This window comes from Rhinolophus sinicus, chromosome 16, assembly GCF_057876585.1.
Source record: "Rhinolophus sinicus isolate RSI-liver-muscle chromosome 16, RSI-T2T, whole genome shotgun sequence".
Taxonomy (NCBI): Eukaryota; Metazoa; Chordata; class Mammalia; order Chiroptera; family Rhinolophidae; genus Rhinolophus; species Rhinolophus sinicus.
In genome coordinates, this window is record NC_142516.1 from 184,983,439 (window position 1) to 185,007,195 (window position 23,757).

A 23,757-nucleotide genomic window follows, 5' to 3' on the forward strand; every position below is an offset into this window, starting at 1 on the left:
TTAGAAGACACTTACGTTACAAATAAATATTTCAGGCTTACAGTCTACTTATTCCCAATGATTTAAATGAATTTTTAAAAACCTCTGTCTAAGGATAACTTGGTTATGTTACTCTTTTCCTGTAGGAGTGAACATTTCTGCACTAAAGAGCCAGTGTGATGCTGCTTCACAGACGACTTCTGGTCACCATTTAGAAACCCATGATTTAAGGATTCTGGTTAGCTCTGGGCGGCAGAAGTCGTTGGCTAAACCTTCAACTTCCTTTAGAAATATTCTGGGACGTAAAGAACAACCTGTGAAAACATCAGTCACCACATCAGTTTCTGAGCCTTGGGTCCAAAGGAGTTTCTATAGGTCATCTAATGCTTCAGATAAAGGTGGTGATACACAGAAAATGGTTTTTTCTTCTTCTCCTGCCTACTCCTCTGAATCAGAGTGCTCAAGCCCCAGTCCTGTTATATTCTTAGATGAAGAAGGGTATCAGAAAAGTTTAAAAGCAAAACTTGAATTACCTAAAATTCCTGTGATGAAAGATGACATAGAGGATTCAGACTCAGAAGTGAGTGAATTTTTTGATAGTTTTGATCAGTTTGATGAACTAGAACAAACTTTAGAGACTTCTTGTCCATTTCTAGAAGATCCTGTCATAGGGAAGCCATTGCAAAAGAAAGGGCACAAACATGAAAAGCTTGGTTCTGTAACCACTACAATGAACCCTCAGAAATTCAAGTTTGATCGTCCAGCTCTCCCAGCTAATGTTAGAAAGCCGACCCCTCGGAAACCGGAATGCCCTTTCAGTAATCTGTGTGATGCCCCAGGGTCCCCTCGCCCGGTGAAGACATCCAGGGAGGACAGTGGCTTGTTTAGCCCCATTCGCTCCTCTGCTTTTAGTCCTCTTGGAAGCTGTTCACCTGCTGAATGTTGTTGCCAGACGCATCTTGGTGGAGATAGGATTCATGAAAATCCTGATTCTATTTATGATACCTACGAAGATTATGCGAATAGCATGTCATGTGAAGTTCTGGGCTCGGTTCTTCATACCCAACATACTAATGCAACATCAGATGCTAATAGTATTAAAAAGGGAGAAAGGAAATCCATGGCTCTGAAGAGGGGAAGCCTCGATCAGAAAAGTAAATCTAAAACTAAGTCCTTAATGATTAAAGATAGCATTCAGCAATTTGCAGTGGACCTTGTGGAAAGAAGTTTCGGCGGTGCATTTAAAGACTTGCAGAAAGGAGTCTCTTCATGTACCAACGCACTGTGCCATTTAGCCATCAAACTGACATCCTCTGTGTTTCAGATGGCGTTCAGTGAACTGAGAAGGCAGCGTGCGTTTTCACTGAAAGAGCGTGCCATTAGTGGGCTGGCCAGTTTTTTGGTGAGTGAAGCTTTATCAAATGCCTTCAGAGATTTACACTACGTAAGGAAGCAGATGTTTACAAACACAGTCGCTGGGTTTGCCGCAGACCTTGCTGAACAGCTCGTTTTCGAAGGCATCATGGAGGTGTGTCAGTTTTCATATCCTCCAACACCCGCATCTCCACAGGGCCGGTCATTTGCTTATGAAGACAGAGTCGTGAAGTCATATGCAAAAGATTTGTCTGAATCCGTAATACAGGAAGCATTCATTGAGCTCTCACATGCTGATGTGACCTTTACACCTTCAGCAGCAGTTAGTGTTTCTACAGATAACATAAAGTGTGTGAGTGCAGACAGTGCAGTGCCATCCACACAGACCTCCACATGTCCCCCTGCTGCTAATAATCAAGCAATTATGCTGACAAAGCCAATGCAGGAATATCAAAAAGCATACACAGTACAGCAGGCCTTGTTTTGTACTTCTGGAATCGTTACTTCTATTCCAGTGCCCTTGGCAGGAAGTGCTCTTCTCCCGTATCACTTTTCATCTAACACGCATCAGGGAAAGTCCCATCTGTCATCTGGTGAGAGTAATTCGAATGGCAGTGATTCTATTGAAGCATGTGTTTCCACAAAAAACAAAGAAGAGAAAACAGCTTGTCTCCGGAATATTTGTTTATCTTCAGAACACAATCCAGGTAACTACAATGATTTTAAAGCAACTAATGATGATACTGAAATGCAGAGCTCTTCAAAATTAATAAGTGATCCTGTGATTATTAGCAACTTTTCTGCAGCAATGGTGCATACAATAGTAAATGAGACTTTAGACTCCGTGACATCGTGCAAAGTGACAAAACCTGTTGATGAACACACAGATTGTTTAACTAAAACAGCCAAGGGAAAACCTTTCTACTGTGATCAAGTGACACTGCAGCAGGGTGAAACTAGCAAAGAGGATATGTTTGCTGATCGGTTATCGAAATCTGTTATTAAACATTCTATAGATAAAAGCAAATCAGTGATCCGAAATGCAGAGAAAAGTGTGGTACCCAAGGAAGGCTTGCCTGTTGAAGAAGAGTCGCAATTGACCTTGGAAAAGTTTCCCAAATCTCTTGATTCTCAAGCTCACTTAACTCTCTGTTCACTTCCAGTAGTAAAGGATTGTGTTGCAGAATGCAAGGGTTTTACAGCCCATGGATTTTCTGTAGAGACACCATCACGTTGTTCAACTACGGCAGGTCAGAAACTTGATTTGAAGGAAGTTGCTATGGACAAATCAGTGAAAAAGTGTAATTTGAATAATACTACAGCACCTGAGCACTTGTCGTTTGGGCAAGAAAGCCCTTTTCCCCATTCACATACTTTCTCATCGACAGTGCATACGTGTGTGGATGGTTTGCATGTGGAAGATAAACAGAAAATCAGGGATGGAAATGCAATACCTGATACTCCTCCATCAACGCCTCTAGTACCGTCCCAGGCTAGTTCCGAATGGGATTTCAAGAATTTAACCAAAAAGCTCAAGGGGGAGTTAGCAAAAGAATTCGCACCTGCTACACCACCTTCTACACCTCACAACTCATCTGTTGGTAGTTTGTCTGAAAATGAACAAAATGCTATTGAAAAAGAGGAGTTCATGTTGAAACTCATGCGATCTCTTTCAGAAGAAGTTGAAAGTGGTGAAGGTGAAGAGCATCCAGCAGTGGCTGTGAAGTCAGAGCTCTCAGGGAAGAGAGTTCAGTTCGCAGACGCGTTAGCTACGCACGTCATTTCTCTGGCAACTGAAATGGCAGCTCTCCATTTAGATAACAAAACAATCCAGAACCCCAAGGTTAAAAGCCCTTGCTTAAATATGCAGAGTCAAAGAAGTGCATCCCCCCCTTTTGTAAATCGTTCCGATGAAAATTTACAAACCTTATGCAATTTTGCAGGTGATATGGCAGCAGAAGTCCTTACGGAAGCTGAGAAAATAGCAAAAACTAGGAGTTGTCTGTTGTTCGGGCAAAAGAAGAACAGTTGTTACGTTGACGGTGACCCAGATTTTAGATCAGAAGAGAAGCTGGAGGTAGAGGCTGTCGCACACCCAAGAGAAGTTGATCCATTTATTGTTTCATCACCGTTACGCTCTTCTGTGTCAGGTCTGACATACAAATATCCCAGCTGTGAAAGTGTGACAGACGAGTATGCAGGTCACATTATCCAAATATTGAAACAGGAAGGTGGGGACAGGGACTTACTGGTGGATCAGTATGCCAATCGCCTTGCTTATCGATCTGTCAAAGCAGGGTTACAAGAAGCAGCTAAGTCGGCCAAAGTGACGTGCAATTCAGACTTGACCCTCGTGCGCAGCTCACAGGTGAAAGCCAACAGTGAACTCTTCATGCTCTTAAATAAAGAACCCCGCCTGGAAGCGGAGAAAAGAAGACAAAGTAAAAGGAATGGAGGTTACCTTTGTAAAAATCCAGCTTGGGAATGGACACGGGACGCAAACAGAAGTGATTGCTCTGAACTGTATAGTTTTTCGGCCTCTCTCGCTCACTGCATAACAAGGGATGCTCAGAAAGAGCTGGGCGTGCCTACAGGTGGCTTGCCAAGATCCTCAGCCTATTCTTGCCTTTGTGAAAAATCCAGATGTGACGAAGATACCACGTCGCACGTTGAGCCAGAATTTCCTCAGTCTCTTCAGCCTTCCTCCCAGAGTCACAGATTTTGCCACAGTACAGGCGGCTTAAACGGGTGTGGTCACGGGGAGAAGGTTGCTCCTGCTGTAGAACAGTATGCGAGAAGAGTGGTGGATGACACGTTAGGGCTGAGTTTGGGATGCGCGGTTTTCCACGCGTCTGAGACCGCAAAAGCGGCAGAGAGGATCACTTACACAGACAAGTTGTCACCTCTTATAAGTCAAGCTTGCAGATACTGTGACCATAAAGAACTCCATGACTGCCGTGGAAATTCACCTCCACCCTTTTCCCGACAGGATTCACTTGCTTGTAGTAAGCCAGTTTCTAATTCAAAATTTGGCAGCATCTATCAGAAATCTAGAATTTTTCATCTTGATGTCCCTCAAATTCATGTCGATCTTGATAAGACAGTGCTTGCTGAGATGATAGTTGCCGAAGCTATTGAAAACGCAGAGAGAGAGCTGAGCAATACCAGTCTGGCGGCCGACAGTGGCATCGGACAAGATGGTGTTAGCTTCGCTGAAAGCCTTACTACAGAAATAATGACCTCAGCGATGATGAATGTTGGACGTGCTGTTAGCAGGTACAGTTCAGGTTTCTTTGGGGTCTTACGATAAAATGAAGCGTTACACTCCATCATGTGTGTCTTAGGTCCTGCTCACAAAGGTAGGATTATTTTAACCTCCATTAACAAAAAAATTTCCCTATTACAGTTGTGTATTGTTTCATATCCCCACATAGCACTTTCACACACCTTGTTTCATTATCCCACAATAGCCCTATGAGGGAAGGTAGTAACCATTTCCGGAGCTAGAAGAAGAGGCCAGTCACCTTGCCCAAGTCCACGGAGCTCGGGAGTAGGGAACGCTCAACCAGAAACAGCTGGAGAATTTTAGGCAGCAAATACACAGTATCGCCTTGTTAATTTACTATTCGGAGATTACATTTTTATACAGCACTTTCTTTTTTCTGTTCACAAAGGTAAGTTGTATTTTTGTTTTTGTTTTAATAAAGAGCATAATTTAACCGTCGTGCGATTGGGAAGAAAACAAATTCTCCAAATACTTCACCACGGCCACCAGTTCTCTCAATAGGTCAACATCTAAGGGGACAGCTCTTTTTGGTGGTCCTACAGTGTCCTGTGCTTCAGCAGCTGTGTATTATGCTCAGAGATTCTAACACCTGAGTGAAAATTTTCACTTTTAACCTTCATTCTCCCTGGGAAGACATCGAGACTAACTTGTGTTATTAGTTTCTAAGATTACATTTGTTGGTCCCACTGGACAGAGAAAAGGCCCTGTGTGCAGGTGGAATTTAATTGGATCACATGATACCTCAGATTTTTTAGTAGCTTTTGTCAGAGCGTTGACAAAGGCTGCTGCTTTCCTGCACCGTCTTAGAATAGGGAGATGCAGTTTGGCCAGGATGCCTTGAAAATAGCATCCTCTTGAGTGACAGATGCTGTAGGTTTCTGGTGAACTTGCGGAGGTCTCTTTCACCATACTCAGGTAGCCTTCTTTCTCCCAGACCAGGTGTAGGCAAACTGTAACCCGTGGGCGAAAACTGGTACGCGGCTTGTTTTCATGTGGTCTGTGAGCTAAGGATGGTTTTTATATTTTTTAAGTGTTTGAAAAACATCAATAGAATACTGTTTTGTAACATGTGGAAGTTATATGAAACTCACATTTCAGTGTTCACAAAGTTTTATTGGAACACAACCATGCTCATTCATTTACGGCTTGTCTATGGCTGGTTTTATGTCCCGTGGCAGAGTTGAGTAGTTGGAACAGAGACCTTATAGCCAGCAATGCCTAAATGTTCACTCTCTGTCCATTTATAGACAAAAGTTGGACATTTGTCCTAGACCTACATTTTCTTTGTTCATGACTGCGTATCTGTTCCTAATAATAGACATAAGAGTTAATAAATATACAAATGAATAAGTGGCAACAGTAGGCAAGGCCTTTCCATAATTGAAGAACTTTCCTCAAACAAAAGTGGCCTCAGGCTGTTTTAACTGTTTCCCCGCCCCCTCTTCTATCCCAGCCTCAGGAGGAAAAGCGACTCATGGCCTCTGGTCATACGCTAGCTTAAGAGTCTAAGACACCCCCCCCGCCACCCCCCCCCTCCCCAGGGCCTGGCAAATGCCTTTACTATGATTCCTCAGTGTTGTCACTTTTCCTCCTTAGAGCTGGGTTGGGTGAGTAGATGGATCCCTGGAGTTCTTTCTGTAAGCCAGTGCTGTCTAATTCCAACTTTTTATCCAGGCTGGTAGAATATTTCTTTGTATTTCTTTTTCCTCTTTCTCTTTTTTCCTTAATAATTGTTGTAGTCAGCTCTGTAAGTGCTGACTATTAAAAGTTGACTGGGTGTATGTACCATGTACTGTTTCTCATTTTCTCTTCTAAAGTTAAAATGGTTTGTCTTTCAAGCTTTAAGAGGGATTCATTCAAATGGATTATTTTTAAAGGTATTATTTGGATTATTTCACTAGTATCCCTCTTCTTATAAATGTTTGATTCATGAAAATAACCACAAATATTTCACAAAGCTGTAATGTACAGAGGGGTGACACGTGAGTGTCAAATAGGTAACTATATGACAGTGCATTTTTAGAAGAACAAAATATCTAAACTATACTCAGAGTTATTTTTTTCAGAGCCAAAATAACCTAGCAGTTATTAAAAAAACAACAACTCATCTCTGGACCCTGTCTAATGGGTCATTCGCCAAAAACCATTAGATTGTGGCACATATTGGGGAAAATGTTAAAAAAAAAAAAAGGTAGCCCTGTATTATGGTTCAGAAGTGTAGTTTGATGTCCCCTGACTGCCCAATATGATTGGCTGGTATATCTTAAATACAAAATGTATTATCTCAAAGTGCTATTCTAGGGACGGGATAAAGAAGTAAGTAAAACAGGCAAAAATACGTGTTCTCTTGGACCTTATGCTTTATAGTAGAGTAAGACAGACAATAAGTAAAATGTGTAGTATGTCACACGGTAACAAGTGCTTTGGAGGAAAACTAAAGCAGGACTGGAATTAGTGCTGGTGGGTGACAGCAGGTGGGGGTGGTTTGCAGTTTTGAACAGGTAGCACAGAAAGCAAGTCTGACAAAGTAACGTTTGAGCAAAGAGCCAAAAGTGAAGACGAGAGAATAAGTCACATGAGAATCGGGGAGGAGGTTTCCAGGCAAAGGGGTGGGACTGCGTGTTGGGGAAACAGCAGAGGGTGGAGTGTGGGAGCCAGCAGAGGAGTGGGAGAGACGGTGGTGGCTGTCAGAGGGTGTGCTGGTAGAACGTTGCAAGGATGGGACCCTGACTCCGACTGGTGAGAAGCCACTAGGAGATTTCGATCAGAAGATTAACATTTTCCCTCTTCATGTTTAAAAATATCACTTTAAACTGCTATGTTGAGAATAAAATGAAGAGGGGGCAATTACAGTAATTGAACAGTGAATGGCCTTTCTTGTGAAGATGGAATAAAAATATAAATGTGAAGTGTTATGATGCACACTCAAAATCTTGCAGAGATTTGGCTGGTTTGACTATTAGTGGCTTCACTGACAGAACTAGAATTCCATGAACTACTTTTTTTGTTTTCAAAGCCAGAAAAAGTTTTTTTTTCCTTTTTCTCTTTCTTTCCTTCCTACCTTCCTGCCTTTTTTCTCTTTTCTTTTATCTCTTTCCCCTCCCCTCCCCTCCCCTCCCCTCCCCTCCCCTCCCCTCCCCTCCCCTTTTCTTTCATACAAATAACAGCACTGTCTTAAAAAGCAGATGATAAACTTAGGAACTTGCCTTCCCTCATCATGGTCCCAGTTGAAAATATCAACTGCTTTAAAGAGAATTTAGATCAATGATGTACTGGGGATGGATCCGTAGTAGATTAAGAAGGTAAGTGAGGGTGTCGGTGGGGACCTCAGTTAACGTGGACATTGATATGCTGTCCTGCAAGTGTCTCTGTTAGCAGATACCGCTGGTCTGACTCTGAATATTATGTCTTGTTTTTGTCATCTGTGTCATCAAGTGGATAGTCTTATGATTCAGAATCTGACGCTTTGGGGTTGAATTTATCTTTCTTGTTTCTTTTATTTTTAGTCCAAAAGAAATAGAAGACTTTCAGTCAACTGAGGCTTTGGGGAGCCTTCAGCTGAATCTCAGTGTTGCGGATGACAGCTCTGGTAGCTGGTCTAATTTAAGTTTCGAAGATGACCACCAAGATGAAAGCAGCAGTTTTCATCATCTAAGTGAAAGGTAACTGAAATTTTATGTGCAATTGCGTAGTTTAGGTCCCCACACCACAGACATGAGCTACCAGTTTATCTTGAGTATCATTTAAAATTCTGAATTTCAAAATCTATCATTATTTTCAAAATGTACTCTATTACTCATAGTATGTTTCTAATGGTTTTTGACATTTATTAAAATAGTATTAGCTGAGCTCCTTTTCTCTGGATGTGCCAAGAGTTGATTTGAAAAATGTTGCATACACTTGATTTTACCGGAACTTTAAGTTTTCCCTCAACTTTTCATGAATTTTTGAGGAATTTTTCTGTCTCACTTTAAAGAGGGTGCTTTTTTTCTCTTTTTCTTTAGAGGATAGGAAAAAGGACAGTTGTCTGTAAGAGGCATCAAAATGGCCCTGTAATTTTCTTGATATTAGTTAAAGTAGTGTTGTGTCTGGGAAGGATTGCCCACCCGTCCTGCTGCTCGGGAACAAAACGACCCAGGGCACTTCCATCTGAATGACTGGATATCCGTAAACTCCTTATGAAACCAGGGTTTTGTACAGCAGAAGGCACTGCCCTCACATAGAGCTTTTCTTAGTTAACTTTATTCATAATAACAGTCTTTGATACATTTTATTAATTGTGATACAATTGTTTCTTATATTCTTAACTCTAGAAAGGCATTTTCTAACTAATAAAATTCCATAAAATCTTTATCCACATTAGCGGATACTTGGAAATAATAAATACCATCCATAGATGAGTTTAGGGAGAGGAGAGGGTTCTCAGAAAGGACCCTGCGAGGCTTCAGTTGACAGAGCCTTGGAGTTGACTTCCCAGGACGGGGAGGTAAGAGACCAGTGGAGGAGGCGGAAGGGAAAGGAAGGAAGGGAAATGGCCTTTCGCCTGTTAGAACGTATCGTCTCAGAGTATTTGGTTTGATGTTGGGTTAACCAGGAAGTGTTAATATTTTTATAAAGTATCTATTTTTGTCATAATTTCTTAAAATGTGGCATAAACCCCCAATATTTTTAAAATCTAGATAAAAATGGCAGTCTTTAAAACTGGTAGTGGGGAGTGGGGAGTAATATCACAAATCATCAGGTGGCCCTTTTCCATAACTTTATCTAGAATAGAATAGTAACACTTAAGTTCTTCTCTCATCTTTGAGAAACACAGGCTTCTGGAATTTCAGTGAGGGTTGACGTTGCTTAGGCAATCCTGGTGCTAAAATGAGAGCGCTAGGGTCAGAGGCTGGAAGCATTGACAGGACTGTAGTCAGGTGAGCAACTCGAGGATGGTGCCTAGTTTGGTGAGAAGGGCGGCGTCTGCCAGGCTCTGTGCTTGGTTCTGTCCTATTTAGCGTTGTTTTATGAGTGATCTGGAATACTCATTTGTGAATGGCTCACAATGAAGACGAAACGATAAGCCCGTTAACAGAACCAAGGTTCAAAAAGACCAAATTGGGCTGAGGCTGAAATCATTATGTTTAACATGGGTAGATGCATTTAGGTTCAGAAAATTAATTATTTGAATTCAGGATGGGGAAAACTTGGCTTGATAGCATTTTGTCAGAAAAACTCCTGTGGTTTTAATCGACCACAGTCTTAATAAGAACTGTTATGCTCTGTGTTATTACAGTTCAGGCACAAAGGAAAAGTGAGTGGGGCTCATCCAGGGTAGGTATGCTTGTTGGACATAAAATTTTCAGGGCCTCACCTCCCGGAGGTTAGGATTCACTAGGACATTGGAGCATCCCTAGAATCTGCACGCTTAATAAATATCTCGCGTGATTTTAATGAAGGTGATTCAGAGAACACACTTAAGATACATGGCCCTACATGCTTCGTCTTTTGGTGGCATGTGCAGCAGGAACTGTTGTTTTCTGGTACAGAGATCAAGGTAGGAGATTAAAGACTAAAGCGGTTTGGACATACGTTACTTTCCCTCTAAGTAGGAAGTTCCCTAGAGGGCAACAGTTAAAAAAGAAAGAATAATCTCAAATTTTCGCAAGTGTTTAGGAGGAATGTATAATTATTTCATCAGAAAGAGAACTGGTCTGTGTATGTGAATCTCAAGTATTTCAGCAGTTTGTGGGTTTCTTAAAAGTTATGTAGTAGATTTAGGTAAGAGATGGGGCTGGACTTGCCGTATTTTTGAGATATGAGCGATTTTTCTGAGATGTGTCAGAATGGATAGTACGCTTCATATGGCTGAAAGCCACAGTAAAGGGTTTGAGTCCTTGACTGCCACTGGTTTGCGATATACCTGTCCTTGACATAGGAAGTAGGAAAAGACATCAGAGAAAAGGATGGAAGCGGGACCGTGCTCGAGAATGAAATAGAAAACCGTTAAGTGAAGACATGAAGTCATTTTATGTTGAGTTAACGTAGGATGACCGTACCTCCAAGTTTGCTCAGGCCAGGTCTCTTTTACTTCTGTTGTGGTGTCATTAATGGTGACTTCTTTAATTTGCACAAGTGCCCTGGTTGGTTGAACAAATTATATGGTCATCCGAGTTAGAAGTGGTGTTTTAGAAATAACTGACTTCAAATCTTATCCATTTCGAGAGGCAAAATGGGAGGGGGAATGCGGTTAGATAGGGGGGAGTTTTTGAATTTTTAGCCTTTACATTTTTTAGCTGTTTCTTTTCATGTTCACCTAATATTTAGGTGATAGATTTTTATTGTTAATTAAATGGAGGAATCATTAGGGTATGAGTAAGAATTTCATAATTGTTTCATTTAGATAATCAGTCTTTTAACAGAAGTAAATACAGTTTTGAGATCATTAACTTTCTTTTTGGTGGTAGCTCTATATTTCTGTATTTTCTCGGTTTTGCTTTGTGCGACAACAAACTATATGGGCAAAACTCTGGTTGTTTTAATAGTTTTATAATAGAGCTATATTTGTTTCAATATATGTGAAAAGATACTGCTCAGTTTTTTATTCTCTAATACATTATAGTTTGTGACATTTTGACAGTACTAGAGTAAACATGGATATGTAAATTATTTGTGATTGCTTGGAAACTATTTAGAACTTTTAAGTAACTGTCCTTTTTTTGTAACTTTGTCCACATTTACTGATGCCCATAAAATTATTTTGTTAATTTATTTTTTAGAACCAAAATTTTGGTTTGTGTAAATATTAATTTTTCTAGTTGCCTAGCCTAACGTGGGGAAATACAGCTGCTTATCACTGCAAACTAATATGCTTACTAATTATTTTAATGATTAGTATTTTTAAAAATTGCATGTTTAGGTTTTAATCTGAAAAATTGAGTTTAGTTTTATTTCTGAATACAGTTGCTTTTTGTTTTTTATTGCTTTGCCGCAGTTTTAGAATATAGTTGCTTTCTTCTTTTGATTGGATAGTATAAGAAGTTATCTGTGTGGCATTAGTAACTGGCCAACCAGACAAGTGTAATGCTTGAATAAGCCCTGGTTATTCAATATTCTGAAGAAAATGTATGTTATTTGCCACCTACTGAATTATATGTAACGTGTAAAATGAAGGTAATTGACATAGAGTATTTTAAAATCAGAAAACATTTTTTTCTCCAAGTAGTTACAGAAGGTCTATTTGGGACTATGTTTCGGAGCCCTATCCCCGCCCACCAAGTCCACTGCTGTTTGCAATATCTATTGAAAGACCAAGAGACAATGATACCTAGTGTTTTTTCTCTTGTTTCTTTTAACTTTATGGAAGCTGAAGAGTATTGGCTTTTTACAAATTATATCCTAAGACTTCCATTGTGAAACTTCTTACTTCATGCATTCATTTGCAGTCTTAAAAGTCATTCTGTTGCCTTACTGTGTAAAATAAATATAAATGTAGAGTAATTTTCACGATCTATTGAGGACAAGTCAGGAAACCCCCAAATCTCTGAGGTGTCAGGAACCTTTCTCAGTGGCAGTGATGGGCTCTCTCCACCCTGGACGGGGCTCGCTCCCGTCCCCTGTGGCAGCCTCTGGACGTGCAGTTACCACTGACAGCAGCTGATCTGCGGGACACCCAGGGCGTCTGTACTACTCATTTTCTAGCTCAGCTCTGTTCTTTTCTTCCTCTGGCAGTAATGGTAACAGCAGTAGCTGGAGCAGTCTTGGTTTAGAAGGAGATTTGTGTGAGGACAATTTCTCCTTTCCAACATCAGACAGGTTGGTCCAGTCCAGAAACTTACAAACTGATGAGTCTTTCACCACTAATGCATGATGTCATCCTCGTAGAAGATGTGGGTTACGATGCCAATATGTATCAAGCTGCTGTTCTCCTGTATTTTTGACACGATTCTGCTTGATCAATTTACATCTAAAAAAAATTCAACTGTATTAAGATATGATTGACATCTAATTGCAAAGTGCGTTGCTTTTATGCATGTATCGCTCCGCTTGCTATCTTTCATTCTACCAATTATTTTCATTAAAAAGAGCTTGCTTCCTACAGGATTTCTGTTTTTGTTTTGGGTTGTGTTTTTTTAATTTTGTTTTGTGTGTGTGTGTGTGTAGCTTTATTTCATACATAAGAAAAGTGTAAGAAAAATGTGTTTTTACTATGTTAAAAAATATAAATGGCATCAGAAGCATTAATAAATAATTATTTGTATCATTCTATGATATTCTACAACCAAATTAGTAGCATATTTTGGTTTTAAATTGTTTTAAATTAAGCTTTATTATGAAATTACTTGGCACTCTAAATATATATCATGGTCAGGTAGCACTTCTCGGTTCTTGGTAACTTACGTGGGCGTCATTTACAATTCAAATTTTAACATGAAATGGTGTGAGAAGCAAAGCTTCCTTTTTCAGTGTCATTTCTCCCCTTCTTTAAATGTCACACATCATATTGTAGCATTCATTCTTTACCTCATTTTAAGAACTGATTTTAATGCCATTATTAATCAAAGCTTTTTTTTTAACTGCTTTTGCTCGTTTGTCCGAAAAGTGATGGGCCAGATGACAAAGATGAAGACGAGCATGAGGATGACGGAGAAGGTGAGTGACCATTTGGTTTTCAAAGTGTTGGCGTGCTTTTTGTGTAAGCGCCCCTAGAAGAGTCTTTCATTTTTCTGTTTGTGCGTTTCATCAGTTAGACTCTGGGTTATTGCAAGTCAGCGTATGTATAGTACAAATCAGGGTATTCTTAAACTAATTCATCCAGCGTCAGGTTCTTTGCTGAGCAGTTTGCATTATTTGGTTGCTAAACTAATGAAGTACTCGTTGGTATAAAGACTGAGCTACATTAAAATAATTATTTAGTTATTTGAGAGGGAAATTCATGATAATCTCTGTATAATTATCGGTGTAAAAAGATAAAATCCTTACTCATAAAATATAATTTACTATGGCATATGTCACAGTTTTCTCCTGACAAACCAGTAATTTCTAGAATGTTAGACTTACATAAAACAATAAGTGAAAATAACATATTTTAAAATCAATTCATCCCTCACTGATTCTAGTCATGGATACACGTATGTGAAGACAACATTCAGTTCTTCTTTTATTGAACAGAGTTGTGAACATGTAAATACTAGATACCGTTGGTTGCAGAGTTCAGGACAATGATTTGTGATCCTTAATTCAATTATATTAGAATGTCTGAGTGAATGTAAAAACTAACTGTTCGTGTTGAAGATGAGTTTTCATTGTATTTAGATGCTTGTTGAATTCTTTCCCCCAAACCTTACTTTCCCTTAATCATAAAAATACCAATGATGTCTTCTGTAGAGTGACACGTAAAAATGTTCATACTGTTTGAGAGATTTGTTTTTGAATCAGGGATTTTTTTGTTGTTGTCATATCTTTAGAATTGGGCAAACTGAGAAAATTGCCAAAATGAATTTCTTGAAATATACTTTATAACACCTAAGTTTCCAGTCGGTTCTATCACCAGTTGTACTTTTCTTGTGTAGGAAAGTCATGTGCCAGTTTTTGAGCTAGAATTCTCAGATCTAGGATGATTATTCTATTTTAGTTCTAAAGTCTCTGCTAAGTAGACGTTCTCTTCATATAGGACTTCTAGAAGTAAGTTTTTCTCATCAGATGGAAAGTAGGGGTAGGGCGATAGTTTTTGAGTTATAGATAGGCTAGGTGACATTTGCTTTATCTTTGTTAACTAAAAAAGTGTTGATTTTGTCTAGAAAAGTTGTGTACTTTCCCCAAGTATTAACTGTGAGCAGAGTTGTTCCAAAGACTAAATACATGGTATAAATGGATATGGTAAGTATTTTCTTGAATGAATACTAACTTTACGGAGGAATGATTAAGAAAAAAGATTCAAGTTAAAGTCAATATGAAATTTATTTGAAAATGTTTACTTTTGGCACTAGCCAGGTTGTTCAGGATTTCTTTTGTGAGTAGGTAGAAATCAGGAGATGAATTATTGTAGATATATGTTATTACCCAGCTGTGAGAGTATAGTCACCTCTCATTATATAGACAATTGCAGCCAACTTTCAAACTTGTTAAATTAGAAAGTGGTAAATTAGGAGATAAAGTGATGTAGGTTTATAGAAAGATTCAAAATTATGGAAATCCTACGATGGCAACTCTAATGTTTTGTTGTTGTTGTTGTTTGTAGCTTCAGGCTATCAGTCTCTTCTCTCTTCACTAGTATTTGGTGACCTCTCTAAAGAGAGAGGGTGTGGGGACAGAGCCCCAGAAAGCAATTTCCAGGCTCTTGGCCTCACATAGAAAGGTGCTGGCTCAGGTAGCAAATGGCCATCAACTGTGATTGGGTGGCCATCAGCTGTGGCTAGTTGGCCGTCAGCTGTAACCAGTGAGCCATTGGCCATTAATATAACTGCTGTGGCTACGCTAGCAGAAAATGGGGGCCAGCAAGGATATGGTGGCTGAGCCTGCAAGGGGCAAAATGAGGGTTGAGAATTATGTGGCTGCTGTTTCCTGTTTCTCCAACAAAGCCGCCAGCGAGACTATAGTGGTATGACTCCCCTACCTATGGCTCCGTGGGTGTTCCTTTTTGGCCTCACCATGTCCTGCGTTCTTATGTGGGGAGCGGGAGCAGAGACCCCGCAGGTCTCCCTGCATTACAAATGGCGCAGCGAGCAGGGTCCCCCGCACGACAGAGGGCATCTCAGGCCAGGCAACCAGAGTCCTGGACTGAGAAAGGCTGCAGTACAGAGAAGTCTTGGGGTGGCAGCGTCCCACCCCATGACTTAGGATTTACAAAATGGCCCAGAGACCAGGTCTGGTATCATGGTGCAACAGACCCATTTTTGATTGAGAGTCAGTGAGGCGAGAGGAGGGGGAGAAACAGTACATTTATTTTAAGAGTATAATGTAAACAACTTTTTAAATGAATAATTAGGGGCTTACACATACCCTAAAAGTGATCAGTAGTGATCTAGAATGCTCTGCAAACTATAAAAATGCATCAGGGACCTTCACCAACTAATCTCTACTCTGCCGGTACAATCTGGCCTGGTTGGCATCGTGCCCCGCCGCTCACCCCGTGTGTGGGAGGGCGCCTGTCTCAGCGCTGCCTGGGGCTCAGCCATCATGAAGCGAGACTGTTAAGTCTTAGTTTTACAGTCCACCGGGATGCATCCTACTTTGTTAAAAACATACTTTTCACAAAAATAGAAATAAACTCGAGAGCATATCTTATTTATAATAGGAGTGTGCCGGAAAATTCACTGGTCTGGCCTTTGGGATGTAAGTGGTTGCATTGCCTTTCCCCCCGCTATTTTGCCTAAAGAATAAAGTGATTATGAGCACGGAGCGGGCTGCCTGTGTTCCTAACCCTCCCTGTAAGCTCTGGGTCTGTCTCTGCGCAGGCGCCTCACCTGTGAATTGGAGATGAGAATCGTTTCTACCTCGTAGGGTTGTTTTGGATTTTAGGAGTTCGTGTATCTAAAGAACTTAGAATAATACTTAACCCTAATATGTGCTATCCAAGTATTTACTGCTTCTGCTATTTCTCTTAGTTCAGAAAGCTTTCTTAAAGTCCATTGAATATATTTATTTGAGGTTTTTATTTGTGTTTCATTTGTATTTTGATTGTCATCTTGGCTTTATAGCTTTATTTTTTCCCCCTTTACTTGTGGATCATATTTTCACACAAATGATGGCATTTATGTAAAGTACTTGAATTCAGTGCCTCGAAATAGAGTTTTGCATTTGTGTTATCAGCAGATGGTCAAAGTTATTCCTTCGTCTTAGCATTATTTTGCCCTTTCAAAGAGGTGTTTAGTTGATGTTGTGTGGTTAGCAAAGGATGGATTTTCTCCCCGCATTCACTGGAATCTTAAGAAATGGGAAATACTTGCATAGCCTTGGAAAGCAGAGTATTGAGAGTTGAATCGATGAGTCTCCATATTGTCTCCATTTAAATACCAGGTTTGGAGCCAGGTGGAAATCCTCTGCTGGTAACGAACATTGACATGGAGCCTTGTGCTGTAGACCCCCAGCTAAGGATGGTTCTTCAGTGGCTCGTTGCCTCAGAGGCTGACGTTGCAGAACTTTCTTTTCATGACTCTGCGAAGAAGGAGTTTATACGGGTAAGTACCTGCCTTAGAGGAGGTTGTGACGATGCGGTTATTAACGTACATGAGGTTCTGTGTTACACGGTCGATCAGATGAGGTGCCCTTTGGTAGAGTGGGTACATGCTCGGGCAACGGAGTCTGCCAGCTGGGTTCAGATACCAGCTCCGCCACCTCGAGCAGCGTGACCTTGGCTCACCAGTTTCCTTATCTGCCCTGTGGACGTGAGTGTAGAATTTACATTATAGAGGTTTGTGAGGATTAAATGGAATCTAGTGCCCGGCACATCCTAAATTCTCAGTTCAGTGCTATTAATAAACATTTCATGCGTTCATACGAAAAGACTGAGTCATTCTTTGTGTTCAATCGATTCCTAATTGTGCCAGTACCCAGTATGTTTCTTTCTCTGTTAATCCAGTTTCATTCATAAGAGAAGCTGGCATAAGCAAAAGCTAGTAGAAGTTTGAACAGCTGATAAGGGACCGTGGATCAAATGAGTATTTAAGAACGTTCTAATAATAAAACATTCAGATTTAATGCGCTAATAGGTGTTTTTATTGAGAACTTAACTGGGTGCCAAGCACCTTGTTACTCAAGATTTTTCAGTTGACAGTCTTAAGGTTTTGTCCCAGAATTTTCCTTATCAGAACTTTGGTTTAATCTTATCATAAGTTATAGAGTAGTCCAATGAATAACCAATGTAAATTGATCAATAGCAACAAGAAAAAAGAACAGTCCAGTTACTCTTGATTCCTGGTTCAGAATTTACAAAGGTATTATTGAAAGAAGTATGTGAAAAAAATAAAATGTAGAAATAGATTTTTTGGGGGTATTTTGTTTTTACTTAGACTTTTGGGATTTTTCCAGTTTAGGTTTCTGTTTTTGGGCAAAGGTAGAAAATGAGACAGAAAGGGATGCTCGGGAAATGAACCGTCACGGAGAAAGAATGGGTAGGGAAAGTGTTAAAACTGACCTTAGGGAGGCAAACATTTTGAAGTGACTTTAGTCTTGGATAAACAGAGGGCTGAGGAAGGCCATAGGCAGCTAGTGTGACAGTGCTTGGCTAAGGGACCTTGTCCCCATGTAACCTCGGAAAACATCCTGGCTGTTCCTCAAAAGGTTAAGTAGCATTATCGCATAACCCGGCCATTCCACTCCTACGTATGTATCCAAGAGGAGTGGAAGCATATGTCCATGGCAACGTGAAAAAGGCCAAGCATATTTCTCTTACAAAAACTTAAAGTCGTTTTTATAGAACTAAATAGAAAAAATGAGTGAAGATACGTTCTGATTGGTGATGATAGTTTATTTAAACCTGTATTTATTTATCTTTTTTTTAATTGAAGTATAATTGATATACAACAAATATATTAGTTTCAGGTGTACAACATAATGATTCGATAATTGTATACCCTGTCCTGTGAAATAATGACCACAATATTTATTTACTTTTTTGGTTTTTTGGAAACAGTAACATTTCTTAACTTAGAAAGCCATGTTTCCGTTGAGGCTAGAGTATGTATTCAAAAAACAAAACAAAAAAACCACACTATATGTTATGGAAGGAAAATCCACATTGTTTTATTAAGCTTGAGGTTATCTTTATTATTTTATGTTTCTAATTGAGGGTGTGGCAGATGTATTTCCTTAGGTTAAGAATTTCCTGTAGAAATGTGACATCCACACAGAATATCCACTTGGTGAGGTTTATGGAGCTCTGTCTCCAGTAATCCCAAAGTGTCATTTTGTGGTGGAGATGTATTTATAAAGGGCAGGAAGGAGAAAGGTTCAATTTGTGTAAAGGGGTGGTGATTTAGGGAGAAGACTTTGTTATAACTGGGTAACAATATTTTACTACAAGCAGCAGGATTCTTAGTTTTAGCTGATGTTAAAAATAAAAATGAAAACTTTATAGTTATGGAAATGTTTTCGGTTAATGTTGAACATATCTTTCTTTTTAGCTTTCAAAACGATTACAAGAAAAAGGATGGAAAGTGGGAGGCCTCCTGCAGGCTGTGCTTAAATACTACGAAGTGATGGAGAAGAATTCCAGTGAGGAGAAATGCAAGTCACTGTTTGATTGGCTCTTGGAAAATGCATAGAACAAGCTCCAAACCAATGTATTATTTGTTTTAGGAAAGGAAGAAAGAGATATAGATGCATAGGATAAAGTTGGAACAGCGAATATTAACATTTTAAGTAAATTGGGAGGAAAGTAAATGCAGCTTTTTAAGCTCATTGTGTCATCACTCGGTGTATATAGTTCACACTTTTGTAATCTCTCAAATGTTATCTCCATGTATTCTTCTATACACATGTGTAGTGTGTGAAGACCCTAAGAACATATATGTGAAGGAAGGTCTAACCATGAGGTTTTCAGGGATATTGACCGATGGCGTTCTTTTTGCATCCAAACCGTGCTGCTAGAAACCACACTGAGGTTGCTGAGGGTCGGCTCCAGGGATAAAGAGTTAGAAGTTTGCTCCTTTGCAACAAATGGTATCCTGTTAATAACTAATCTGACATCAAAAAATAGCACTGAGGCTAATTTCTTTTTCTCTGATAGTTTTTGTCTCATTTTTAAAAGTCAATTTTATTTTCATAGCTCAGCTGTTGGTAGGTTTTTGAATCCCCCAAACTATTTAATGTCGTAGAAACATTAGTATTTTTAGGTATCTATTAATATCATAAATGATAGTTTCCCCAGCCGTCCATCAAATTGACAATATTTGCTAATGTTGCCAATTGTTCTGGCATGAAAGTGAGCTTGTGTGTGCGTGTGTGTGAAGGAGTACGTTAACCTTGCTAGTGGTTTGTGTCCTCTTTTATTTTAATGTTTTCTTGGTTAGAAATCCACTGTTAAAAAAGGTGCTTTAAAATAAAATGTCTGTAAAGATTGTGCAGTAAGAATTTTTATTTCTCTTTTTGACTATGTTAGGTCCCCAACTTACCCTATACATGAAAATCAAGGTGCAAAACATGTTGGAATTTTAAACATTAATGTTAACATGGAAATGCATTTAGAGAAGCCCAATAATGATTTCCACTCTTGGATTTTTGAAAAACCTCTCCACTTTAGCAAGGATAAGCTTTTTCTAGGAAAAACTAGGATCCTCCTCTGGATAAAATCTGCACTATTTTGTAAGGTCCTGTGACATGATTGTCTGGACTCAACATTTCCTACCGCTTTGTCTTTAGAAATTGCAGGGTGACTGGAAGAGAGGGCCGAGCCGTGTCCTGGTTTTGTATGTGAGGGTCTGCGTGTGTGAACTTTGGTTCTTCCATGAGCGATTTTGTACTTTAGAGTAAATCCCTTTTTGTCGGGGCCTTTGGTTTTGCTCCATTACATTTTCTTTTTTCCTGAGCACTGACTATTTTGGAAGCTGCACAAAGTATAGAAGACATAGCACCTGCCAGGGGGCAAGGAATAGTGGCACTTATATTAATTTGAATTAATAATTATGGTTGTGAAATGTATTTTATAATGAAAGTCATTTCCTTTTTATGAAACATGCCAAGAGCTGTTTAAATATTTTGAGGTTACATTGCAAGCTTTGGTTTTTCTCAATTTAAGATAAAAAAATAGAGCAAGCCTTAAAAATAAATTTTCCTGAAGTTTCTTCAAGTGTTTTTTAAGGTGGAGAAATGCAGGAAATGTATATAAGCAGAATTTTTTCTGTCTTTAGCTTCTCAGAGCTTGAGATGCGGCAGCACTGGACTGGGTTTGTAAACATTAGGAACTGTGTTGTTAATTATAACACGGATTAGTTGATTATTAAGTTTAGATTGAATTTTTACAAGTACGTAACTATCAAGTTGTGTTTAGTAACTTCCGTGTATGTCTGGGTTTGATTAACAGCAAACAACTGAGTACTGAATTTCTTTTAAACTGAAGTGACAATATATTACTTTTGTAAAACTTTGCGCTTGAAAATGTTTATTTCTCTTATGGTAATAATCATTTTGAGGTTAGATTTTCCTCGTGTCCTTTTTTCCTTCGCGTTTCTCTGGAGCTGTGCTGGATTCAGAGTTCCTGTAATCAGGCACCACGTGCCAACAGACTGGTCCTTGGGTGTCAGCACGCCTCGTCATAGTCACAGAGGAACTCACACTTGTATCGGTTCCGTGCAGGGGCGTAGAGGAAGATAGTACGTATTGGCAGGTGTGAAAAGAAGCGGGAGTTAAGTTTCCTCACCTAGAAAATATTTGCGTTTAGAGCAGTAGCTTTTAATCAAGTCCAGTCTAAACTTACTTTCTTTAAAGGCACTTCGTGATTTTTTTCCAAAGACACCCCAGGTCTGCTTGGTTGCTCAGTGTTCAGAACAGCTCTGTTTGTTGAGGACAGCTCTGTCTATTTTATTACAAATCTACTTGACATATTTATATTATAACATTGTAATGTCGCCGTTCTGTAGATTTTTGCCCTTATGAAATGTCATAGCTGATTCAGAACTGTTAAAGTTGTGATGTGCATTGAGTTGAATTTTCTATTTATCAATTTTAGAACCATTGAAGGATCTGTGGAAAGAAAGTGAATGAGGCCTCTGATAAGGGGTTTTCGAACATTGTTTTAGACTGAACTGTGGCCTTTCTTTCATAGTCTTGTTTTCCCAAGCCAAGTTGGAATTACGTCTATATTTCAGGTGTTACTAATGTTGATTTTGAAACTGTTTCCTCATTTATACAAAAGGAATGATTCATTTATAAATCACAGAAGAAAATTACAATGTCTATTGGATGGTTTGACAGTTTAATGGAATAAAACCTTTGAGAGTATTCACTTCGTGAATATATGTAGTGATATCTTTATGCTTTGAAAAATGTTCCACTTACCATTTTAGATAATTTTATGTGAATTAATTCAATTCATAATGCTTTCGTTTTGCTTAAATCAGGGTTTTATGTTGCTGGTAGGAGAATGTAGTCACTTACTAAATGCCCCGTGTGTGAAGTAAAGGATGGTTCGCCCATGTGACTCTGACATCAGTGCACATTCCCCAAATGCGGACTTTCGCCGTGACTTGTCATTGCAGGCCAGACCCCAGTGTCGTCTTAGTTAATTATTTAGCTAATAGTATTATTCCACAATTAATGTTATCAATTTTCCATCAGTATATTGCTTTAAATTTTACATTTTTCAAAGGAAACTTTCCACTGAATTTTTAAAAAGTCGTGCATCCATTCTCAGGGTGTAGAAAAAATACTTTCATTTGGAACCCTGTCCACCTGTCCCCGGCCCAATTGAATTAGCGCTTCATTGGGAATTGAAAAATTGTACTAAAGTGAAACACTTTTTCCCCCTCATTTTTAGCAAAGGGCCCCTCACACATTTCCTCCCTTGACTGCATTTCTGCTCTGAAGTTGCAGATACAGTATCAGTCACTCTTGTCACTTTATTTATTTATTTTTTTTTACCATCCATGTACATTCCTTTCACAAGGGTAGAACTGTAGTTCTGGAAGTGCATTGTTTTGTTTTTGTTGTAATATTTGAATACTATTTAATACCAGGTTTTAAAGCCCAGGTTGCTGGGTTTGCTACCTTTGGTAACTTGTGCAGTGCTAAAAGTAATTCACATTCTTGTTTAATAGGCCAGATACATAGCAAAAGCAGCTTTAAATAATTGTAGCTGTTTATTTGACTGTGCTGAATTACTGCATTAAGATCTTGTATAACAGTAACTTCTTTTTTTGCCTTTCAGTAATTTAATATGTTCATTTACCAAGGTATATGAACTCCAGGATGCACTAAATTTTTGTTTTAGCAGTGGTTCAAAATAAACATTTCAGAAATTACCTTTGTAATCATTTACAATTAATTGTTCTTTTATCTTTTATCAAATTGTTTAAGTCTGTGATCTTTCCTCTTCCAACTAAGAGTTCTCCAATAAACTTAAGAGATGCCTGGCTTTGGTTTTCATTTTATAAAACCTTGTTAACTACTCTGGACTGAACGAAAAGGTGTGAAAGTGGGACACGTTGAACCACGTCAGTGCTTCTGACATGGTTTTCGAAAACAAGAGAAGTTAGGAATATTTTTAATTGGACACTGGATTCTAACTGCTTACTCAGGTGCCTCTGACGTGAAAGGCTGTTTGCCCAATCCATTTTGGATTTTAGTGCCAAGGAGAAGATTGTGGTTGCTTTGATTATGAGTGTGTTAGGAAAGTCTACCGGCATGGACCGAGCACCCCTTCTGTAGAATAAAGCGATCGTACCGCTGTCACGCCAGGCACTTAACGTTAGGCGCTGGCTGTGTATTACTAAGGGGATTTGACTTTAGCTTAAGTAGTTTAAGCCCCAGAAATTAGGGAACGATTTTCTTGTTTTTCATGAATGCTTCAAAATACTAGGAAATAATGCAGCCAAACAATAACTTGGGTGTGAGAGCATCCCGGTCAGCAAGAAAACAACTAAAAACTGCTGAGGAAAAGTAAGCCAGATTCCTTCGACTGTAACTCCAAAATCTGAACATTTATGCACGTTGGAGTCGTTTGTCATCTGTGTGTCAGCTGGGACAGGGAGGAGGGCGAAGGACAGGCCGGAAGCATTACCATGGGTTTTTGAAAGTGTGAGAGCTGAGGAGAAGTCACATGTCCCGGATGAACACACCCTGGGTGCCGTTGCGGCATGTTTGCCGCCTTACGTGTACGAGAGGGACAGTGAGTGCGTGGAAGTTACTCCTTGGCGGGGCCGGTTGTCTTTTTTCCTCACTTAATCTTTGTGCTCTGCGGCAAGGAAGATCATAGTTGGAAAGAGATACAAAGAAATCTCTTCAAGAGCAATTGAAGCCCCAAATTTGACTTTTTAGCACCTCTTCTTTGAAACACACATCTAAATGGATTTCGTAGCTTCGATCACAGGAGTACAGCTGGACTCCATCGCCACGCATGTACTTTAGCCCAAGAAGAGAACTTTTACAGGTAATTACCAACACTTGAAAGTAAGGAGGTTTCACATTTAAATATGTATTTC

General features: G+C 39.3%; 1 protein-coding gene across 4 annotated transcripts in view; it reads left to right on the plus strand.

Annotated features, from left to right (window-relative positions):
- AKAP11 (A-kinase anchoring protein 11) overlaps positions 1-22,691 on the plus strand; it is a 48,773-nt gene extending 26,082 nt beyond the window's left edge. For 3 of the 4 annotated variants that reach the window (XM_019749790.3, XM_074329331.2, XM_019749789.3), the window contains exons 7-12: positions 126-4,629; positions 8,146-8,301; positions 12,353-12,436; positions 13,224-13,273; positions 16,640-16,800; positions 18,745-22,691. In XM_019749790.3, the coding sequence (XP_019605349.3) occupies positions 126-4,629; positions 8,146-8,301; positions 12,353-12,436; positions 13,224-13,273; positions 16,640-16,800; positions 18,745-18,885 (5,096 nt within the window). In that variant the 3' untranslated portion in view covers positions 18,886-22,691. The remainder of the gene's footprint in view (positions 1-125; positions 4,630-8,145; positions 8,302-12,352; positions 12,437-13,223; positions 13,274-16,639; positions 16,801-18,744) is intronic. The other variant, XM_019749793.3, reaches the window with a different exon arrangement.
- The last annotated feature ends 1,066 nt before the right edge of the window (positions 22,692-23,757 follow it).